The following is a 24,968-nucleotide window of genomic DNA, read 5'->3' on the forward strand; positions in this document are numbered from 1 at the left end:
AGGCTTTAGCTTTGATTACAGATTTTGTGAAGCAAGCCTGTAGGACGAGTGGGCTTGTCATCAACGTCTAGTGGAGCCTCAAAAGGGCCAATTAAAGGGGAAATGGATAATGAGCGGATGTACGTCATAACATCGGGCTGAATGTCCGGTGGACAGCTGGCACCATCCATTTGTCACAGGCACCTAAAAGTCTGGTCATTTTTCACGTAGTATTAAAGTTGAATTAATCCTATATCCCATAGCATACTGATATCTGTGAGGCACAAATACGACAGAAAACAGTTGCTTGTTTCGTATCGTGGGCTGGTTTTAGATATTTTTTAGTCGAATTCCGTCATAAAATCAGCATCCCCCAAAAGCAGCTATTTCGCTAAAAGCCACACCAGGTACCTATTGTGTACCAGGTACCAGGTATATATTGTGATATATCTACTTAAATTTTGTATAGTCAGATATATCTGTGCTTTATACATGGTCTCTGCTTAGCTTGTAAGAGCATAAATGTCCGATACAGAGGATACGGAAATCGCCCAGTCGGCCGATGGTCTTGACCTCAAACTGGATGAATCTGGCGATCACATCTCTGAGTACTCGTCAGAAGATGAGAGCGCCATCAAACGACCTCTGTCAAGCCCAAGTGAGTCAAGCCCAAGTGAGTCGGAAGACTCCAATACAACACGACGACCCGACAAAAAGATCAAGAAAGAGGCAGGCAAGACGGCAAAGGGGACAGGCAAAGTGTCCCCCCTTTCTGGTAACCGCGAAGTGACCTATAAGACCAAAAGTGCCTCGTCCTCGCGGAAAAGGGGGAGGAAAGGTGCCAAGTAACTGACATAATGTTCGACCACATTCTGAAATCGATTTGGTTTTTGCTTCTAGTCGCTCTGTCCTTGCGAATAGGAACTAACAATGTGCCAACACAAGCTACTCAACTCGACCTGACTATGCAAATGGATCCCACACTGAGCCATAATACAACATGTGACCCTGCGTCAGACATGTCCGAAACTCTCCTGAATTCGAACTCCAAAAACCTACTGACAATAGCACACCTCAACGCTCGGAGCTTACTTCCTAAGATAGATGAACTCAGATCCTTATCATCTACCATGCAATTTGGCATTTTATGCATAACAGAGACTTGGTTAAGCGATGAAATAGCTGACAGCGACATTGCACTGGAAGGATACCAGGCGCACCGCAAAGACCGAAACAGACGCGGAGGTGGCGTTATGATTTATGTCAGTGATTACCTGTACAATACAAGGCGTTGTGATCTGGAAACTGATGAGTTAGAATCTATATGGTGTGAAATTACAAAGGCCAACACCAGTCTTCTAATCAACTGTACATACCGACCGCCTTCGGCGGATGACACTTTCTTCGACTCTTTTGAAGGTCAAGTGCGACTAGCCACGAACCAAACACAGTCTATTAAAGTCATTCTCGGAGACTTCAACGCTAAGAACAGCAACTGGTTAGCCAGCAACACGACTGACAACCCGGGGCGTCAACTTGAAAACCTCTTCTTGAATCATGGACTGGAACAGGTGCTTCATGAACCGACTCGGGGAGGGAACCTACTGGATCTGATAGCGACTTCTCATCCAGCAAAGTGTTACCAGACGGGTACACTAGCGCCTCTTGGCGACTCCGACCATCTAATAACGGCCACAGCGCTTACCATACAGGCAAGCCAGCACAGCGGTAAACGTCTAGTTTGGTTATACGACAAAGCTGACATCGAGGCCCTTCATCAAGACATCGCAACAGCCCCCTGGGATATAAATCTCATCTTCGACTCTATGGATGACGTATGGGATTCTTGGTACAGCATGTTTATTGCTATATGCGAACGGCACATTCCTCACAAGCTTATCTCGACTACCCGGACAGCTAAGCCGTGGATATACTCCAATAAACAAATCCGAGCCGCTATCCGTCGAAAACACCGCCTGCACTCCAGGGCAAAACGGCTGAACACCGAGGACGCCTGGGCCACTTACAGAAGACAAAGAAATCTTGTGACCAATCTCACAAGAAGGGCGGAGACAGTATACATTGAGGATCTCGTGAACGACGTGGAGACCGGCAACACCAGACGGTTCTTCACTTATGCCAAATCTGCACTAGGAAAGACCTCAACAGGCATCCCGGCCCTTCAAGTCGACTCGGTAATACTAGAAACCCCGGAAGCGAAGGCCAATGCTCTGAACGATTTCTTTATCAAACAAACAGACCTTCCTGGCAGAAGCGATCCAATCCCGACGTTCCAACCTACCACTGTTCCCGAATCTGTTCTAGACTCGCTTCAGTTGTCAGAGGAAGAGGTACGCCAACAACTGCGCACCCTGCAAGTCGGAAAGTCAGGTGGTCATGACAAGATCACTCCGAGGCTATTACGCCTAGTTGCCGACCCGATATCAGTTCCTCTAACTCGTCTGTACAATAAATCTCTCCTTCTTGGCCAAGTTCCCACAGAATGGAAAAAGGCTAACGTAACACCCATTCACAAAGCTGGTAACCGCCACCTCACAAACAACTACAGGCCCATATCCTTGCTTAGCACAGTCTCAAAAGTTCTAGAGACACTTGTTAACAAACGTTTAACGGCTCACGTGAACCGGATATTAACTGACAACCAAAGCGGGTTTCGACCACTTGACAATACAACCCTCCAGCTGACTCGACTGGTAGAGGAGTGGACTGATGCAATGGATAAAGGAGAAATAGTGGGCTGTGTATTTCTAGACCTTCGGAAAGCCTTTAATAAGGTTTGGCACGCAGGACTTCTGTCCAAACTAAAATCATATGGAATCAGTGGACTTATGCATGACTGGTTCTCCAGTTACCTCTCGGACAGAAAACAACGAGTGGTCATCCAGGGTGCAACGTCTACCTGGAAGTCCCCATTAGCCGGAGTACCGCAAGGTTCCGTCCTAGGACCAACGCTTTTCATTCTTTACATCAATGACCTTGCCACCAGCCGTACACATTGTCTGGCCAACTTATTTGCCGACGACACATCTCTGTCATTCTCCCATCATTCTGCTCATCGCGTAGTTGCAACACTGAACCGAGAGTTGAGTACTGTGTCGACCTGGCTATCTACATGGAAACTAGAAGCTAACATAGACAAGTGCAAAGTCATGTTCATTACAACTCGTACTCTACCACAACCGATTCCCCCTGTGACCCTAGGAGGAACTGTACTGCAAGTTGTCACCAGCCACAAACACTTAGGCGTCACTCTCACGAATACCCTGTCCTGGTCACAGCACATCGAGGTCATCTCTAACAAAGCAAGACGTTCTTCAGGACTGTTATGTGCCCTAAGAAGGAAAATTCCCCAAAACTTACTGCTCCGGCTGTACATCACCATTACAAGACCTACGTTAGAGTACGCGGATATTGTCTGGGCTGGCCTCACTTTACGTGACCAAAGGACTTTAGAATCTGTTCAGTACCAAACAGCCAGGCTTATCAGTGGTCACTTTGGGATCCCATACCCCTCCTACAATAGTCTCTACATAGAACTGTCTCTACCATCTCTCCAGTTTCGACGCAAGTTTCACACTGCAGTAACCATGTACAAACTGTTGAACGGTCGCTGTCCTCCACACCTGCAAAGTCTGCTACCTCAAGCGCGAGCGTCCGCCACAGAATCCCGGTATCCCTTACGGAATAGTGAACACTTATCCATACCGGTTTGTAGAACCACCAGATCCCAGAGAACATTTGTAATCAGGGCTATAACTATCTGGAATACTCTCCCTAGCGAAACTCGAACAACCCGCTCCATCAGCTCCTTTAAAAAGAAACTATGGACAATACTTGATAAATACTTGACGACACCTACTTAGTAAATAGTTCAATAGAATAATATTGTATTGGCAATGTAAATATAGTGGACAACATCTGTTATGTAATAGTTTATTAACCTGACATATAAATGTAATTGTAGTAAACGCACGACGACCAGGCCGGATATTCTAGCTTGTTAACGTTTCGCCACAACATCTGTTATGTAGTAATAGTATGTCTATCTGAATTGTAACTGACACCGTTAACTGTTAACTGTTCCGAATTGTTTATGTTATTGTTGTGAGGGCTAGCCCTTTATAATAGCCTCCGGCTAGTTGGGCAGTCCTGGCTGCATACATGAGTGTTATCAGCCTAATAAATCAACGTTATATAGTTAACTTTGCTACTCAGGTGCATTAAGATAAATACTGCTAGTATCAGTAAATGGTGAATAATGGAATAACAAAGTTATTTACTTACAACCCCTCTTAAAAAAGAGCCGACGTTTCGGTGACCTCTTTCATCTTCATCAGGGCTAATATAACGTCTGTGCACTGAAGCTTGGTGTTACTGGTTCACTGTGCACTGAAGCTAGGTGTTACTGGTTCACTGTGCACTGAAGCTAGGTGTGACTGGTTCACTGTGCACTGAAGCTAGGTGTTACTGGTTCACTGTGCACTGGAGCTAGGTGTTACTGGTTCACTGTGCACTGAAGCTAGGTGTTACTGGTTTACTGTGCACTTAAGCTAGGTGTTACTGGTTCACTGTGCACTGAAGCTAGGTGTTACTGGTTCACTGTGCTCGGAAGGTGTTACTGGTTCACTGTGCACTGAAGCTAGATGTTACTGGTTCACTGTGCACTGAAGCTAGGTGTTACTGGTTCACTGTGCTCGGAAACTAGGTGTTACTGGTTCACTGTGCACTGAAGCTGGCTTTTACTGTAACAAAGCAGTACCTGATCACAAGTATAAATCGCAGTCTTGTTTTTTGTAGCTCGGCAATGCCAGAGCGGGTGGAGTGAATACGATAACCACTGCTACAAGCTTATGAAGCACCGAGCCAGGTGGACTCAAGCACAGGCACTGTGCGGCCAACTCGGTGCAAATCTGGCTTCTAGTACGAACAAGGAAGAGAACAACTTCATTAAAGGTCTGATTGCTCATGGTAAGAAGTCTTTTTCCTCTTTGCTTTTTCTTAAAGGCACCCAATGCAATTTCAGGGCGACAAAAGAAAAAAAAATCTGGATGAAGAAATCTGATTAAATGCCATTTCCTGGCACATTTTCGTCATTATGTCATACTTGGAGCATTTGAAAAAGCCCCAAAGTAACCTGCACAAGAATCCATTTTTTCGGTATTGGACATGAATAGCTAGAATCAACATACGATACGAAAGAAGCTACGTTTTCCGTCAGAGACCGTGGTAGAGAGTTTTGCCGCTCTGCATGAAATTGGATCTGATGCCTCTAACATGTATGCGCCATTCTGTGGCGTCGGGTGGCGTAGTGGTATATCATTCGACTGTCAATCGGGAGACCTGAGTTCAATCCCAAGTCGTACCCGGGACATGTCTGGACATGCGCCCGGCGTTGTGTCCTTGGGAAAGGCACTTTACACGACTTTCCTCACTCCACCCAGGTGTGAATGGGTGCCTAACTTTGGTTGGGGAAAGCCGTATTGAGGTCACCTTGTGGCACCAAATGGCAGCCGCACAGATCCTTGCGGCAGTTCCACAAAAATGTGGAACAAATATGTATCATGTATCATTATGTGTATTATTATGTGTATTATTACCATTTGTATCATTGTACCATTGTAAACCCTGCATCAATTCAGCACTAAAAGGCTGCAATTGCACGGGTGATGTTTGGCCAATAAACCATTTTAAAAATTCTGTTTTATTACTCTGAAACATGCACATTGATTGGTAAATTGCAGTATATTCTCCTTTAATGGCAGCACCTACAGGGTCAATTGGGAAATTGGGTCGATTTCTTGTCTGGTTTGGATTGAATCGTCGAGCAGGAAAAAGGTGGGAGTGGGCGGATGGGTCACCTGTTTTCTACCGGAACTGGGCTAAGGGGAAGCCAGTTCCAAGAGCCACAGGAGAGAACTGCGGTGCTCTGTACTTCAGGGTAAGTGATATAGTTTCATTCCCTTCGATTCATAGAATAGAAACCGATGCAATGGCCAAGTGGGAAGAGTTTTTGCCTTTCGCATTTGGTAGGACGTGAGTTCGATCCCCGGCCGAGTCATATCAAAGACTTTTTAAAAATGCAGTATATATGACATATTTAAAAAGATGTTATATATACTGCATTTGGGAAGAGTTTAAACACACACCAGTACCAGTGGACTAGTGGGCACAAAGGCGGATGTCTCCCAGGTTAGTAGATTAGCCCCGAGCTGTGGTTAGTGCACAACTGTGCGGCCACAGAAATGAAGATGCACATTATGCGCCATACATAGGTGCAGGATGGATTACTAGTAATAGGGAACCCGGTATATGTGATCCTTTCTATCAATGTAATATAAGAATATAGACATATTCATGTGAGTTGTGTAAGAAATACTAAACGTTATTCCACATCTCTATATACTAAATTAAGAAGAAAGGGCAACATTTTCTGTTACAGGCTGATGAGGTGCAACTATCAACCTGAATTCTTTTGACTCAATTATACTTTATTGAAAATATGATAAAGGTACAGATGAAATAGTACAAAACAGTAAACTACAGCTGGTCTTATCAAACCACTCTTAATACCTACAAAGTATATATTAATATACTATATATATTAGTCTCTTAAATTAAAATATTTTGTGTGAACGATCATAAGGCCACAGCAAGTAATTGTTATGGATGACGTCAGCGCGCGCATTAATTTTCGCCTGATTTTGAAAAAAAAAATTGTTGACTTCTGACAGTGGTCAACATGCCGAAAATGGGCAAAGATATCTGTCGCCATGCCGGAAGGTGGATGGCAGATAATTATGAAGAGAGGAGACAAGAAAAAGTTCAGATTTAATGTTTTGTTTCTTACTTTGACGGCTGTGTATGTGTGATGTTGGCTGTGTATATGTGATGTTCCCACTGAATCAAAACCATTTGTACAATGATTGAGCCAACATTTTACATTGTAGGGACCTTGTTTTTGTCGGGCCGCCTTGTTTTTTTTCGCCTGCTCCCATTAGATTTGGAGTTTCCGAAGGATGTCATCCATAAAAATTACTTGCTGTGGCCTAATTACTAAAAGGAAAAGGGGTAAAGTTCATTCCAGCTGTCAAAACAAGACTTAAGATGAAAAGACCTGACAGCGTAAATCTTGCAATCACATAAAGCGTGTAAGCAGAGTAGAGTGTAAGTACTCTCCAAGCAGAGGTTTGGGTTTTGGGGGTATTTTTAGCGTGTTTTATCTGGGTTTATCTTTTGCATTGAATTCTTTTTCCCACCAAACCGAACCTCTGCCGGCACTCACCCCGGGGCGGGGCAAACCTATTCAAGAAACGTGACAGTGCTCCTCACCGGGAACCATCAAACTATCATTAGGGATATCCATTTTATTGTGGTGGATTATCACACATCCAGCCAGTCAGAAAGGCATTCATTTGGCCACCTGCCTCCTGCTGACTGTGTCTATTCATGCGTCTGGTTCACACCTACTTGCAGAACGACTGAAATGTGTTGAAGTGATTAGGTTTATAGCCCATGGAAGCTTTCGACTGCTGGCAGAGGTTGGGTTTGGTGGGAAAAAGAATTCAATGCAAAAGAGAAACCCAGATAAAAAAGCCTAAAAACACGCTAAAAATACCCCCAAAACCCAAACCTCTGCTTGGAGAGTAGAGTGTAAGTAGGATGTGGTATGAGGTCGTCAGGTATGTGCACTTTGTAAATATGATATCAAGCATAAATCTCCCCTTCCATACAGTTGCAAAATACACCAGAAGTCTGACTGTCTCTTGTCTATGTATGTGACGTTTTCGACAGAAAGCCGGGCCAAGGAGGAAAAGGGGTCAGTGGGAAGACTTCAAATGCCACAACAAACTTTCCTACGTTTGCAAGCGTCTAAAATAATATTAATCCATTCATACATATGAAACTAGAGGACGGAGATCTCATGCCTTCGTCTGAGAGACATTGTTCTAGAGAAATGAACATGTGCATTCTTTAATTTTGATTATCAATTTGGTCTAGAGTATAAAAAATCTCTGTATCCTTTTTTTCTACGGAGCACCCTGAAAGGGTTCGCCACAGATTTGCAGACGCGCCGTCACCCGTGTTAGGCCTCCCTAAGTTATTACCTCCATGAAAAATGGAGGTATTGTTTTTGGCGTGCCTCCTGTGTGTCTGTGTGTGTGTGTGTGTCTGTCTGTGTGTGTTTCCGCAACTTTGTGGTCAGCATAACTTCAAAACGCCTTTATGGATTGTAATGACATTTGGTATGCTGGTAAGTCTTGGAAAGACAAAGGTCAAGGTCAAATATGGGCCTCCTGGTGGATGACCTTGGTACTGCAGCAGAACTTCCGGTTTTTGTATCTTTTGTCCTGAACATGCTATGGTCTTGATGTTTTGGTGACAGATAGCTTTTCCTGTCAGGAATAAGTGATGTGAGTTTGGTCCCCCTAGCAGCTTGTTCTGGAACTACAGGTCACTTTCTGGCGAAATGTTTAAAAGCCAATAAGTCCAGATAGGAACAACATATTTTCATCAACAACATCAACTGATACCAATTATGCAAATGATTACCTAATTTGCATAATTAATGCGAAAATTCTATGATTTCTTAATGGTGAATGATGGGAATGTCATACTTGGGACATATGTAAGTTAATCAAAAGTTAACAGCACGATGCATATATTATGTTAATGCAGAGGTACTTTTCATAATAAAAGAAGAAATTTACATGTACATATCAAGCCCATATTTCATGGAGGTATGAGATCTCGGAACTCTTGTTCCGTATGTTTTGGCCCCGATATCCCTGATTTCGAAACTGCGATGAGTATGAGCTAACTAAAAAAAAATCAAAATCTACAATGTAATCTAACCAGCAAATATGATTATCATATGTAATTAGAAAGTAATAAAGAAGCAGACTTTGACTGTAACATGGCAATAGTCTCTGTCGGCCTCGTCATCATTAGAATTTTTCTACGATTTAACTGGGACAACTAGTAATCACCTTTATTATTACCAAAACGATCATTATTTTCACACCGGGGCCAATTGTCTTCTGCCCTTGATTTCCCCACATCAGCAAGTAGAGCGACTTTACGTTCAATAGTATTTTGTACGGACCTGCGAGGATTGGGGTGTCTGTACCAAATACAAGTGTACGACCAATCCAACCTGACATAACATTCCTTTGGATTCAGAATTCAGATTTATTGTAATCAGCATGCATGTCACATACAGCATTGTATGATCACATGAAATTTGTTGATTCTTCCATTAAAATCGTACTTGTCGAATAACGGGATCATATAGAGCAAATTACAGATAACAGTACATATTTAAGACGCAGTTGAAACAAGTCGGAACATATATCATTAAAAACAATAAGATAAAATCACGCCACTTCTATTACTTCATATTAAAATAGATTATTTTTGAAAAGCCTCGGAGTTCTGGGGAGAAATGACAGTTCGTGTCTAATCGAAGCATAATATGCACATTTTACAACGTTGAAAAATGCTCGGGCACAGACTTCGTGTACTTCTTCTTATTTTCTAAGAAAGCTCACTACACCCCACTTCTAGGTCCTCCCTTCTCTGCTCTGGAACAAGCTGAGTCCTGACCTCCGTAACTCTGGTACACAAGCCACTCAACTGTCCAACATTTTGGCATTTAAGAAATCTCTTGTTATATAGAGCCACTTTCAGTAGATTCACTGCCTACTACAGCTCTGACGTTCCTTGCTCATGGTCCATGTCATGTGGGTGCGCCTCCTGCACGGCATTACGACCTCACTAGTGTTGCCACACAGTTTTTAACCATTGCTATTTTTGTAAATAATGTATTACATGTGTATATACCTTGAAATTGCATTGTACAGTTTTTTTTATGTTTAATGTATTATACTTGATGTTGATGTACAATATTTGATGTTATTGTTGTTCAATAGTAAAATTTGTTTTGCATTTAATAATGTCATCTGCTTTTATATTCTGTATGTTGTGTTTGGGAGGACAACTTGTAAAGGTGTCAACGCACCTGTTTTGTCCTCCCTTCCACTTGTATATCTTGAAGTAAATTCAAATAAACAAATAAACAAAATTGTTGGGAAAGACATTTTCCATGGTTTACAAAAGTAAAGTGAAATCCTTCAGACAAAATTCCAGACAATTGCCTTTTATTATATGTAGAAAACAAATGAAAATTTATTCAGCCGCTTTTACAATTATAATAATTGTTTATTGATTGATCAATAAGTACAATCGCTAGCACGTGGCAGCGCAACTAAAAAAAGTAGCTCTGAATTGCATGCTAGTGTTTAAAAACAGAGAGACAAATATTGCACAGTTACGAGTAACAAATAGACAACTTAAACGAGTATTTAACAGTTAATAATAAACATATAGGCAACTAAAAAAGAGCGTAAAATGAACTTATACTAAAACAATATTCACAATATCAACCAATAAGTAATCAATATCATCAGTGTAAAAAATAATAATTTTATAGTATGTTACATAAAAACTAATTTTGATAGGATTGGTCATGGGAGATTTACTATGTGCCATATTTGTTTAATAGGTTCGTAAGATAAGGTATCGGGCTATTTTTATATTGATTTGATCTGGGGAGGGGGGCAGTGAGCTGATTAGTCTGTTTGCATGTTCTGATTCTTGAATAAGCAGCACCCATCTGGACCTCCGGCATTACGGCACTACAAACAAGAGTTCCACGATCTCATACCTTCGCCAAATAATGTTAACCCTTGCGGGTGATGATTTATACAATTTTAATCATTGATTTTGTAAATAAGAGCCTCATTTGCATGGATTATATCAGTTGATCATATTTTTCACCCAATGACAGCCTTCTCTTAACAAAAAGGCTATTATAGCACTTCCACATAAATTATGCAAATTAGGTCATGATTTGAATAAATTATGTTTATTGATGTTCACCTTCACTTAACTTCCAAATGTGGCAAGTATAGATTCGGGGTGCAGCAGTTACAACTATGGAATTATAAGGATTTCCCATTAATTATGCAAATTAGGTCCTCATTTACATAATCTATATCCTCAGATGTTTTTCTCGTTCTCAAGTAGATGCCACAAGTGTTTCATAGTTCTATTATCGAACAAAGCAGATTTATAGAATTTCCTCATTAATTATGCAAATTAGCTCCTGATTTGCATAATTGCCATATGCTTATGTCAAGCATCACTTCAACTACCTACATACCAAAAGTCACGACAATACGTCAACCTGTTCTTGAGTTATCGTCCTTCAAATTTTTTTCTAACAAATGCCCCTGCAGTTCTAGAACAAGGCGCTAGGGGACCCAAACTCATGTCACTTCTTCCCTATCCCAAGAGCTATCTACCAACCAAAATTCGTGACCCTAGCATGTCCAGAAACATGAAATATCAAAACCGGAAGTTCAGCTGCAGTACCTAGGAAAGCCGCCAGGGGGCCCAAAATCTAATCATTTCTAGGTCTCATGAAGACCTACCCACCTACCAAGTTTCATTCCAATCCATCCACTGCTTCTCGAGTTATCTTGCTAAACCACACACACACACACACACACACACACACATACACACCCACACACAGACAAACGCTACTGAAAACATAACCTTCTTGGCGAAGGTAACCAGGAAGATTGAGCGTATTCAGAAACGTGCATTACGGATAACCCTTGGTCCTGAGTACACATGCTATAACGACGCCTTATCCAACCTAGGTCTCCCCTCCCTTGAAAAGAGGAGGGAGGACCTAAGTTTGAAATTTGCCAGATCCCTTTTCCGTTCCCCCTTTAGATCCTGGTTACCCCCATCCTGTTTTGTGTTGTACTCTGTTTCACTGGTATTTTATCTATGTTTTCTACGATTAGTCTTTGGACAGAAACTTGCAATAAACTTTCTAAGTCACAGCAATTTAAGTTTTATAGTTGACATCCTCCCTAGAAGAATCTAATGCGATATGACGAAACAAAAAACAAGGCGAGCCCAAAAAAAACAAGATTCCAACATTTTCAAATTTTGACATCATCAACCTCGTTAGATCGACGAGAAATGGTGCCTATATTGTGTTAGGTATATTCACACCTACTACAACATCCATTTGTCACTGAGACAACTTTGAAAAAAAAGTTTGCAAACGTTTTACAATTTTGATCCAGTGGGAACATCACATATACACAGCCACCATCACGTGTAAAGGGAATTAAATACTTCACCGCATCAAAGTAAAAGATACAACAACTACAAAGCTTACATTTGCAAAGCAAATGCATAATGTTTACCTTCGCATAATTTGGTCTGCTCTAGGTCTGCTCTGTTGATTCTCACACAATACATTTACATATATGGTGACAGGAATCTTAATCACCCCAACTATAAAATTGCATTATGTTCGAATTAATTATTTCTTTTTGCCTTGTTGTTATACATGTATCAACAATTATAAATTAATTTATTCTTGTTTCAGTACTATGTAGTATCTATAGTTTTGTTTAAACCATAGAAAAGACATGCATTGTTTTTTGTTTATCAAGACTAAATGTGCCGTCTTTATGTAGCTTATTGTAATCCATGTACTTTTTGTCTATTTGTATAATATTTATTCTATTTTCTTGAATAAAATTATTGAAAAAAAGCAAGTACTCGCGGAGAGTCTATTTATCGGTCATGTGTATATCTAGATAACTCCCCACTCCTTGATCTCCTGGATTATTTGCAGCAAACCTCGATCTGCATGAAGGCCCCTCAACCGTATGAGACCGTGGAACAACCCAAACGGACAGTCGGCTTTAAAGTCTGCCTTCAGCTGTTCCAGTGTGTAGCTCTGTAGGCCCGAGGATTCTATAGAAATTCGAAGGCAAGGCAAATATACATTGCTAAGTCCTTTTTTTAAATTCATTTTAATATTATATAAATAACTGTGCAAGGCATACGGGAAATAAAATAGAAATTTAAAACGCATTCACCTTTTATATTTGAGGCCATGTTTATTTGATTATATAAATGACATCCACAGGGAACCCCCAAACTAATGCGAGCGTGCGAAAAAATAAAAGTTTAGCAAAAAAAAGGTGCTTTCATTATGAAATTTGCATGGTCATGAAGGTTCAACAAATGACACTGAATGGTCTGGCGAAAAATGTAGAACTCTTCAATTCGTTTCTTTACATTTTCGTCTTTGTCGTCGCCGAAAATTTATGCGCGCGTGGATGTCATCTATGTAATCAAATCAACACGGCCTGACTGGGAAATGTTCACAGTGATACTTTTTTCATTTCATTAATTTTATTTATTCATACAGGTTAGCATATCGCCATTTTGGAGTTTTTCAAAGCTCCCTGTGACATACATAACATAATAAAAGGTAACTTAAGTATAATCAAAGGGTAATGATAAAAGAAACGGAACAGACTAATAAAGTACATAAAACATACGAAATAAATATGACAAATGATATAAATAATAATGGAACTGAATTTGCATATCAATGTCGAAAAGCAGAATGGAAAATTAACAACAAATCATATTAACTGTTGAGTAAAGAAAAGGTAGTCTTGAAGACACTGAGTGTTTTTGCATTCCTGACATGAGGAGGAAGTGAGTTCCAGAGGACTGCATCGGAAAAAGAAAGCGATCTCCTTTTTACTGCAAGCGAGCTTTTGGCAGCTAAAGTCCCCCCCCCCCATGTGCTTAGTCGGGTGTTGTGTGTGGGGGTACTGGCGGATGTTGTGAATAGTTGAGATGCGGTTTCTCACCGTCTGTACCCAGGGTCTCCATCAGTTTGTGGTGATAGTGCGCCAGGATGGCGTCCCTGTGGTGGTGGAAGACGTCCGGATCCGCGTTTAAAAGAAACAGGAACGCCAGGTCATAGGTCGGTGGCAGGTACGCAACAACCTGCCAGTCCACCAGCCTCACATCAGTGGGCACATCCTCAGCGCACTGAAGACCAAATACCACAAAAATTATAATAAATCATCTTGAAGAACATTGATAGAAATTAAAACAAACCCAAAAAAAATTGTGACCCTCTAATTTTTTGATTCAATCAAGAAAGGAAAGAAGACACCAAGTCTTACCTTAAACATGATGTTATTGCCGTAAGCATCTTCATGGCTTAGCACCATAAGCCTCGGGTCCTCCATCATTGGATGCTGAAGGTTTAACTTCTCCAGACGAGCTACAAGATCTGCCTGGTCAGGAAAGACTGCGGCGAATTCCTTTACGGCTTCCCGGTACATGGGCCCTGCAAGTTGCATTGACGCAGCTTTGACATCTGAGAGAGACACGATCCAGTCGTACTTCTGACGAAGAGGGACGCCTACGCGGAGCTCCAGCCGATGTGACAGGCCGTGCAGCTGCGCCAGCGCCCCGGCTGCAAGCATCATCTCATCTCGGCTCAGCGACTGGCGGTCGGGTTTGATGGAGAAGCCCTGAGTTTTCAGATTCTCCATAACCCTGACGGACACCATAGAACTCGGATCGGTAGCGGCGAAGTAGCATTTTGGGATCGATAAGGAATTAGCAGGAGGGTCAGTTTCTTCCTTGTCGGTTTGTCGCTCTGTGCTTGGGTTTGCAAGAGAGAGGAGCTCGGGGACCACGTCCGAGTAAAACTTGACTTCAGTAGTATCGATTTTTATCTGCGCGTCCTTTGGCCACTCTTTCATTACTGTTAACGGCCGCTTGAAATCTGTCAGCTTAGCGACGAGACTGTATCGCTGACTCACACCGTTCCTGATCCCCACGGCATCAAAAGCGATGATGTCGCTCATGAACCCCTCGCCTTGGCTGATGGATCCCCTGACATGGACGTCCGTGATGGAGACGCCCGGCAGGTCCTTCTGCAGTACCTGCTGCACCCAGGAGGGGGCGATGTCTTCTGCAGACTGAGGAATGGCGATTCCGGAAGCTGTTGCCATCTTCAGGAGTATTTCCCTAGATATGCGAAAATACAATGTTTGCGAAATACTTTGAGTTTTCAGAATGTATGGACTGACCTTTTCGACTACATTTCCGTCATTTATGTGGTGCGCACTACAAGATGCGACCCGGTGACGATAGCAGTTTAAGGTAGCAAAACACAGTTTTCGCCCTATGGGGATTTCTATAGTTAAGGACCCCAAGATGACTCACTTCGACGCGGTAAGAATTATAGCAGGGTGCACTTCAAAAATACGAAAATCGAATATGTTTCAGAAGAAGGTACAAACTACAAAATATCTAGAAACCAAAAAATTCTGTCGGCGTATCTGCTCGTAACGTACACTTTGAAATCGCCCTCTACGGACGTGACCTGAACTGCAGCCGACTCACTAGGAAAGCCAGTTGCGCAATACGGCGCATTTATACACGAACTGCAAAACCTTCACAATTCAAATCATACAGTCTCAAACCCGATACATTCCTGCACCACACAGCACAATTTACATCTGGCTGACGCTCTTATCAGGCTTTCTACCCAGCCTTCAAGAATATTTGCTGCACTACTTTCTATACCCGCGTCACAAACCCGGGGGTCGCCCATTAATACTGTGTTCTGCTACCTTGATACTGTCACAGCCTAGTGCTGTGCGCCTGCTGCAGTTCCATGACCTTCCGCATAGCGCTTTTAAAAGATTGCGTCACGAGCGAACTAGCCGACAAACTTGAGACCATTTTCACACATTTTGTACATGATAATTTATACATTGAACTCAAACAACTCAAACATATTCTGTACCTTACTTTTGCACCCTACTATATTTTTACCGCGTCAAAGTAGTTCACTATGGGGTTCTTAACTATAGAAATCCCCATAGGCCGGAAACTGTGTCCTGCTACCACAAGGGTGACCTCAACCTTTAGGGTCAACTCAACTGATAACCAATATAGTGTTTACATAAAAATATAGTGACGTTGTATCATTGATCTATCAAAGAACGACACAGAGCGCGTGACATTGCCTAGTTTGTTGCTCATTTTTGCCGCGCAACACTGGCATGTTGCTTCACGCAGCCTATTTTTACTGCTAAATTGTACTTTGGACCCACCCCACCTGACTTTGAATGCCCCCCGAGCCTTCTTTCTGAACAATTTCTTTGTAGCTTTCGAGCGTAACACTCTGAAGTTGGAAACCAGGTAAAGCATTTAACTGAGAGAAAGAAAGCCTGTATTACTAAGCGTTCGAAATTTTTCCAGTCTTTTCATACAGTCAACAGTATGACAGACCATGCTCGGTAGTACAAGAATACGCTTTGTATAATCTATAATGGGTCTAGCTATAGTGGCAAACGTTCCTCGGAGATTTGGAGTGTGTACAGTGAATGTATTCCCACCTACCAGCTATAAGGCACAATCGGACGGCAATGTTAGAGCCCAGTTCTGACCCGCCACAGAATCTTCTGCATGTAATAAAGTCTGCCTATGGTTACGTAACCTGCCGTCACGGAAGGTTAAAGTTCACTGGCAACACAGCACGGCGGTCTGTCACTACGGTATTCTTTCCCATTGCTAGGCGCGTTCTAAAAGGTATCGGGTTACAAGACGCTATTTTGGCCTGTTTTGGGCTACCCGTAAAACATTTGAAAATAAACAAATAGTATTAAGTGATAAATTTCGTCAAATCGAAATAAAATTATCGTCTTAACATCCTTTTAATGTTAGCTTTTTATGTCAAATAACTGATTTTTTAAAATTTCGATAAGAAAGACGGTTATTTTCGGGTTTCCGAGAACAAGTCATGTCATGATTTTAGGCATACCTCGTTCAAACCTGGCTACGTGTATTGTCCCAGATCCCCGATTTTTGTATTTTTCGACGACTAGAAATAAGATCAAAAATCGTGTTTTAGGGATTTTTTAATTTCGGATTTTAAGTCTAGTTTTTGTCGACATATTGGTGAAAAATTGCATTTTTTGACATTTTTCTCACTAAATTACCCATTATTCAAAATCAAGGCCATATTTCAAAAATCCCTAAAACACGATTTTCGGGACAACCGTTACGGTCATTTTGAGCCGTAAATGGAGTATGTTTGACTCTCCATGTTTCCAGGTTTGAACGAGTTTTGCAGACATGTCATATCGCCCGAAAGTGTGTATTGTGTTATTCACAAAGGTGTAAAGAATCATTACAGTATTCAAGGTCACCCAAGGATACGACAGTAGCTTCGCTACATGTTACATGTCCACAAAAAATGATAGCGGACTTGTGCTGTCCAGGAAACTGTTTTTATCTATAGAAAAGTGTTGTTTTTTATTCTGTTGCGAGGCAATCAGGCAGAAGGGCTTGTTTTCACTGTTCGGATTCTATGGAATGTGGGAACTTAGCACCCCAGATTTGACCACCGTGCAGCTTTGTTCTGGTTCCGGGTCGGAGTTTAAATCTGACCAGATTCTAAGTAAGTGCGCAGTAAATACGCCGGAAACGTTACCGTTGTTATTAACTCCATGAAAAATGGAGGTATTGTTTTTGGCGCGTCTGTGTGTGTGTGTCTGTCTGTCTGTCTGTCTGTGTTTCCGCACATTTGTTGTCAGCATGATTTCAGAACGCCTTTATGGATTGTGATGATATTTGGTAGGCTGGTAATTCTTAGGAAGACAAACGTCAAGGTCAATTATGGGCCTCCTGGTGGATGACCGTGGTACTGCAGCAGAACTTCCGGTTTTTGTATCTTTTGTCCTGAACAAGCTATGGTCTTGACTTTTTGGTGACAGATAGCTTATCCTGTCAGAAATAAGTGGTGTAAGTTTGGTCCTCCTAGCAGTTTGTTCTGGAACAGCAGGTTAGTTTCTGGTAAAAACTTTCAAAGCCAATAAGTCCAGATTGGAACAACGTACTTCTTCATTTGTGGTGTGTAGGTAGCTGAGATAGAGTTGTGCATAATTGAATGTAAATTATCCATATGTGGACCTAATTTGCATAACTAATGAGGAAATTCCATAATTAGTGTTTTATATAATGGTACAAATATACATGTAATCTGTACATGTGGCAGGCGGAACATCAACAGATACCAATTATGCAAATGATGACCCAATTTACATAATGGTTGTGAAAATTCTGTGACTCCTTATTGGTGAATGGTGGGAATTTTATACCTCGTGACATGTGTAAGTTTCTTAAAGGTTAGCACCACTATGCATATATTATGTAGAGGTTATTTGCATAATTAATGAAGACATGTTGAAATGAAGTATGACAAAGCAACCCCATATTTCATGGAGGTATGAGATCTCAGAACTCTTGTTTGATTTTGGACTGTTACTGGAAAAAAATACCTGTTACCAAAAATTCTGCTTACTGTATTATGATCACAGTGTAACGACATCGTCGCAAAATAAAGCTCATGGCGTATAAAACTTGTATTCTCCATTTTTCCATTCCCAGCACGTATTGTGCCTGGGGGGATGAATTACCAGTTGCATAGCGCCATGTGATCTGAATTATGTGTTCCTGAGTGTGTTCTTACATTTCATTGATGACAGATACTAAAACAATGAAGGTTCAGCAGCTCTTTTAAAATTTGTATACCACAACATCCGTTGAATTATTTTGAGTAATAAAGTTGTATCTCCTTGACAGACATGACAGCATTACCACTGTAACGTTACAAAGCGCATGTTCCATGTTAAAAAGCTTAAGAACACCCCCCCCCCTGAAAAAAGGAAAATAAACCCAAAGAGGAAGGAGTTGAATCAATGTAAAGAAATGGCAGGAGAAGGAGGAGAAGAAACATGAAGAAAAACAAGATGTCTTCACTAAAACAAGCAACGGGATACCTTCCTGTGCTATGCAACCTGTGAGATTTTATCCCCCGTCACAATTAATCCTGGGAATGGGAAAACAGTGAATACTTCATAAAAACCAAGGAGGTTTCTTTTTTAAAACTAAGGGCGATCCAGTTTTGCCGGCTGCCCTAATTCAGGACAACTGGGTTAGTTATGGTGATTAGACTGGGCGAGTTGACCTAATAACTGTACATTTTGTTATCTTGCGATAGGCATTCGGAAATGGGTTTGCAAATGAAAGCTTGTAAAGTTGTTGCGAATAGTTGTCACTGCAATTTCTTGTAATGCGTTAAAACTAAAACAACAAGAATTCCGAGACTTCATACCTCCATGAAATATGGGCTTGATATGTAAATGTAAATTTCCTCTTTATTTATGCAAATTACCTCCGCATTAACATGATATATGCATCGTGATGTATGTTAACTTTTGATAAACTTACAGATGTCCCAAGTATGACATTCCCATTATTCACCATAAAGAAATCATAGAATTTTTGGGTAAATTATGCAAATTAGGTCATCATTTGCATATTTAGTATCTGTTGATGTTCTGCCTGCCATAGGTTGCATACATTACATGTGTGAAAGTAGTATAATGTAAAACATTGTAATCATAGAATTTCATCATTAATTATGCAAATAAACTCCTCATTTGCATAATTTGCATTTAATCATGTACATATCTCTTTCAGCTACCTACACACCAAAAATTATGGAAATATGTTGTTCCTATCTGGACTTATTGGCTTTTAAACATTTCGCCAGAAAGTGCCCTGCAGTTCCAGAGCAAGCTGCTAGGGGGACCAAACTCACACCACTTATTTCTGACAGGAAAGGCAATCTGTCACCAAAACATCAAGACCATAGCATGTTCAGGACAAAAGATACAAAAACCGAAAGTTCTGATGCAGTACCAACGTCATCCAACAAGGCCCATATTTAACCTTGACGTTTGTCTTCCTAAGACTTACCAACATACCAAATATCATCACAATCCATAAAGGCGTTCTGAAGTTATGCTGACCACAAACTTGCGGAAACTCACACAGACAGACAGACAGACACACACACACACAGAGAGACATACATACATACATACAGACAGACAGACACGCCAAAAACAATACCTCCATTTTTCATGGAGGTAACAAGAATTCGGGGTTCTCATACCTCCCTTCGGCGTAACACACCATCTTCTGTATCTGTATACATGTATATAGCCGGTAAAACCGCCCTTCGGCGTAACACACCAGCTTCTGTATCTGTATCTGTATATAGCCGGTAGAACCGCCCTTCGGTGTAACACATCAGCTTCTGTATCTGTATCTGTATATAGCCGGTAAAACCGCCCTTCGGCGTAACACACCAGCTTCTGTATCTGTATATATACCCCGTAAAACCGGCCTTCGGCGTAACACACCATCTTCTGTATCTGTATATATACCCCGTAAAACCGCGGCCTTCGGCGTAACACACCATCTTCTGTATCTGTATCTGTATATAGCCGGTAAAACCGCCCTTCGGCGTAACACACCATCTTCTGTATCTGTATATGTATATAGCCGGTAAATCCGCCCTTCGGCGTAACACACCATCTTCTGTATCTGTATCTGTATATAGCCGGTATAACCGCCTTTTGGCGTAACACACCAGCTTCTGTATCTGTATCTGTATATAGCCGGTAAATCCGCCCTTCGGCGTAACACACCATCTTCTGTATCTGTATCTGTATATAGCCGGTATAACCGCCTTTTGGCGTAACACACAAGCTTCTGTATCTGCATCTGTATATAGCCGGTAAATCCGCCCTTCGGCGTAACACACCATCTTCTGTATCTGTATCTGTATATAGCCGGTATAACCGCCTTTTGGCGTAACACACCAGCTTCTGTATCTGTATCTGTATATAGCCGGTATAACCGCCCTTCGGCGTAACACACCAGCTTCTGAATCTGTGTATAGCCGGTATAACCGTCCTTCGGCGTAACACACCAGCTTCTGTATCTGTGTATAGCCGGTATAACCGCCCTTCGGCGTAACACACCAGCTTCTGTATCTGTATCTGTATATAGCCGGTATAACCGCCTTTTGGCGTAACACACCAGCTTCTGAATCTGTGTATAGCCGGTATAACCGTCCTTCGGCGTAACACACCAGCTTCTGTATCTGTGTATAGCCGGTATAACCGCCCTTCGGCGTAACACACCAGCTTCTGTATCTGTGTATAGCCGGTATAACCGCCCTTCGGCGTAACACACCAGCTTCTGTATCTGTATCTGTATAGCCGGTAAAACCGCCCTTCGGCGTAACACACCAGCTTCTGTATCTGTATGTGTATCTGTATAGCCGGTAAAACCGCCCTTCGGCGCAACACACCAGCTTCTGTATCTGCATAGCCGGTAAAACCGTCCTTCTGCGTAACACACCAGCTTCTGTATCTGCATCTGTATAGAGCCGGTATAACCGCCTTTTGGCGTAACACACCAGCTTCTGTATCTGTATCTGTATATAGCCGGTATAACCGCCCTTCGGCGTAACACACCAGCTTCTGTATCTGTGTATAGCCGGTAAAACCGTCCTTCGGCGTAACACACCATCTTCTGTATCTGTATCTGTATATAGCCGGTAAAACCGCCCTTCGGCGTAACACACCAGCTTCTGTATCTGTATATAGCCGGTAAAACCTCCCTTCGGCGTAAGACACCAGCTTCTGTATCTGTATAGCCGGTATAACCGTCCTTCGGCGTAAGACACCAGCTTCTGTATCTGTATAGCCGGTATAACCGCCCTTCGGCGTAACACACCAGCTTCTGTATCTGTATATAGCCGGTAAAACCTCCCTTCGGCGTAAGACACCAGCTTCTGTATCTGTATAGCCGGTATAACCGTCCTTCGGCGTGACACACCAGCTTCTGTATCTGTATAGCCTGTAAATCCGCCCTTCGGCGTAACACACCAGCTTTTGTATCCCCATGATAAACAATCTACATATAACTTCAATACACATAAAACGTTTTACTGATGAAAGATACGTGCAAACCTGTATAAATATTTTCGACCGCCTTCGCACGACATTATACCAAACTGTAATTTTAATCACATGGAACTAACACGAACTGTACTCAGTCTGGCACTTGTTTTCCCACTATGGTATTTGATTTTATTGTTTGCACATTAACAAAACAGACAATAATAATACAAAACAAGGATAAAACAGGTGCAGGAGGAGGGGAGAAGCATGGAATGCTTATACAAGGCCCTCCTCCTCTGAACTATACAAAATTACATATAATCAATACACGGAAATAATACAATAGAAAATGGCAACAATACAATAAGGATAATCAAATAATGTACGGTATAAATTAATGACAATGAAATAAGGTAATGTAAGGTATTAACACAGAGCAAAAATGATAATGATAATAATTGGTATGAGTTAAAATAAGAGAAAAACAATAAATAAAACTACTACAGGGGCTAGGTTCGTTTGTCAGCTGGTTTTTCAAAGCTTGTTTGAGTGAGAGAAGAGATAAGGTAGGATTCTTTAGGGCTGGAGTTAGTTCATTCCATAATGTGACACCTTTGTATCTAACCGACATTTGGGCAAGAGAAGTTTTTACTAGGGGGATATGAAAATCGGAACGTTTGCGAGTTTGATAGTTGTGAATCTGAGAACGAAAAGTAAAAAAATCACCAAATGTATCCGGGTGTTTCTGATTTATATATTGGGCTACGAAAAGTACATGTTGAAATCTATTTATGTCATAAATGTTTAAAAGTCTAAGTTTTTTTAATAGAGGTGAAGAGTGGGTGTAAAAACTTGAACCAGTGGCAATGCGTAGAAATTTTTTTGTAGAATTGATATAGGATGCAGAGAGGTTTTGTAGGCATTTTCCCAGACAATATTTTTGAGCAGACATGTTTGTGGGACTGGATAATCTTCAGGAGCTTTCTTTGGATTACAACAGCATCCACAGTATCAGTATCGAGGCAAGAACATTCAATGCCGCCCCGCAGCTTCAAACACTGCACCTTCAGTATAACAAGTTAACCAGTCTGCGATCGGACATGTTTATGGGGCTTGAACACCTTCAGCACCTTTATCTGTCCTACAACAACATAAACAATGTCGAGGCTTTACACTGGAGCCTTTGATGTCACTCCGCATCTCCGCACGCTTCGGCTTTATAACAAAAGCATCAGCACCATCGCAGCTGGCGATTTCGCAAATTTGCCGCTCGGTGACATTGACCTAGCTGATAACTACATTCACAGTTTCCCAGCTGAGGCTTTATCGAATCTAAATACTTCAGCATGGCCAACCCTTCTGATGAACCACAACCAGATGGAGACACTCCCGTCTGCGGCATATGACATCCTGGCCTCTTTAAGATCTGTGAACATCGACAACAACCCCTGGCAATGTGACTGCAGGATGTTTCCCTTTAAGCAAAGGATGACGGGTTTGCGAGATTTTGAAAGACAGATCACCTGTGCTGGACCTGCTAACCTGGAAGGCAGAAGCTTATTGTTAGAAGATCTGAACTATGTAGAAGCAAACACAGCCCAACGCACCTCTCCCGGGGGGTTCTCAGTCCACAGCACCCCTCCGGCCGGTGGACCATGAGCGGACAGTACACCTTTCGGTGGATTCTCTTTGGCATCCTTCCTCAGCGGTTTCACGATGGTCAAATTTGGGCCCAAATATTCCAACGTTTATATCGAACAGAATCATGTTCGATATGACGTCATTCGAATCGAATCATATTCGATATGACGTCAATCGAACCGAACGTTCGTTCGATACGGGGTTACCCGCGGTCATGTACAGTAAACCCGCGGCTTCAAGCCCGTTTTTACACGGATACCGCCTAACAGTACAAATTCGACATTTTCACAAATATAAACCGATTTCGGGACAGTATATCTATGCCCAATTTTATAGTGGATATGTAACATGTAACGAAGCTACTGCCGTCATGGTGTGTGACCTTGAAGATCGTAATTGTTGTTCACGGGGATGTAAGTTACCCCCTGCACTTACTCACACGGCCTGACATGCGTGCAAACATGGTATTTAAACTGCAAGAAAAACAAATTCAATTTACCTCACACGTTTTAAATTGTAGGTAAGACAAAAATCTCGATCTGTGTCGGACAGATTTTTTAAAGATGGCGGCGTTCTGGAATTATCCGTCTTGGAAGTTGAAAAAGTGCATTTTTTGGCGAATTTTCGACCTTAGCAACACTTTAACTTTGAAATAAAGAAAACTGTCCGACTCAAATCTTAATTTTGTTATACTGTTCTCTAAAATGCAAAAATGTGGAATTTTCCGAGAGATTTGGGGTCGGTTTAAATCAGTTGTTTGGTTATTGACGTCGATTGTTCTAAAATAAGCATTCTACGCGTTGAGAGTGATTTCACACACATTTAAGCATTGTAATAAAAACAACAACATTTGAGCTATATGCAGTGCTGATTTTATCACATTTGGACAAGGGAGTCCCCGTGAAACAGTTAATTATTACTTAACAAAATGTTAACCGTTGAGACTGGCTCCACAGAAGCCGCGCGAGGAACCCCGGTAACCTGATACCCTTCCGTAGAATTGGAAACTTTACCCTAGAAATTGACCGCCGTGTTTCCTTGGCGTCGTAGCCGGGATCATTCTCGGGCGTTTTCTGGCGATCTGGCGAAGGACGCGCAAAACCAGCCTCGCTCCTGCCCCCCACCCCAGCCCGGACACGCGCGTCACAGCCTGGCACCCTGGGCCCTAACGTGAACGTTCCCCCATCAACCTCTGCTTGGAGAGTAAGGTAAAGCTAAATCCTTTTTTTTATTCCGAAACATGTAATCACAAGACGTGGTGACGACACACTCAAATTTTTTCAACTTATATTAATTCCGACACCAACAAAAGGACAGTACAATACTCATTTACACCTGAGCGAAGTGAGTCGCTGTCTTAGAAACCAGGAAATTGTCAATTGTACATGTACACACATGTAATAGTATCCTGTCATATACCAATAACACCAAAAAACATATAATGTAATACCAATAATATGTAATTGTAACATATCCTGAAATAATATGTAGTAATATACCAGACTTGTATTAAAGTGACTGTTATATTGTACATAGAAATTTATCAGCATGACTTATACCTGGCTTGTTAGATCATAAATGAAC

The 24,968-nt window shown here is 41.7% G+C and overlaps 1 protein-coding gene across 1 annotated transcript; it reads right to left on the minus strand.

Moving 5' to 3' along the window:
* Positions 1–11,846: 11,846 nt before the first annotated feature.
* LOC109466434 lies at positions 11,847–16,413 on the minus strand. The gene is made up of 4 exons (XM_019764152.1): positions 16,321–16,413; positions 14,082–14,937; positions 13,761–13,944; positions 11,847–12,846 (listed from the first exon to the last, which is right to left on the minus strand). Exons 2-4 carry the CDS (start codon positions 14,919–14,921, stop codon positions 12,683–12,685), a joined length of 1,188 nt encoding a protein of 395 aa, XP_019619711.1. The 5' UTR covers positions 14,922–14,937; positions 16,321–16,413; the 3' UTR covers positions 11,847–12,682.
* Between the last annotated feature and the right edge of the window lie 8,555 nt (positions 16,414–24,968).

The sequence above is a fragment of the Branchiostoma belcheri genome, unplaced genomic scaffold (assembly GCF_001625305.1).
Source record: "Branchiostoma belcheri isolate BF01 breed outbred unplaced genomic scaffold, Haploidv18h27 scaffold167, whole genome shotgun sequence".
Classification (NCBI taxonomy): domain Eukaryota; kingdom Metazoa; phylum Chordata; class Leptocardii; order Amphioxiformes; family Branchiostomatidae; genus Branchiostoma; species Branchiostoma belcheri.

Excerpts from the sequence above, each read along its gene's own strand:
- LOC109466434 (XM_019764152.1), bottom strand. The coding sequence starts at position 14,921 with ATGGCAACAGCTTCCGGAATCGCCATTCCTCAGTCTGCAGAAGACATC. Across the intron at positions 13,945-14,081 it reads GCAATAACATCATGTTTAAG|TGCGCTGAGGATGTGCCCAC; the intron begins GTAAGACTTGGT and ends TTTGGTCTTCAG. Across the intron at positions 12,847-13,760 it reads GGAGACCCTGGGTACAGACG|AATCCTCGGGCCTACAGAGC; the intron begins GTGAGAAACCGC and ends GAATTTCTATAG.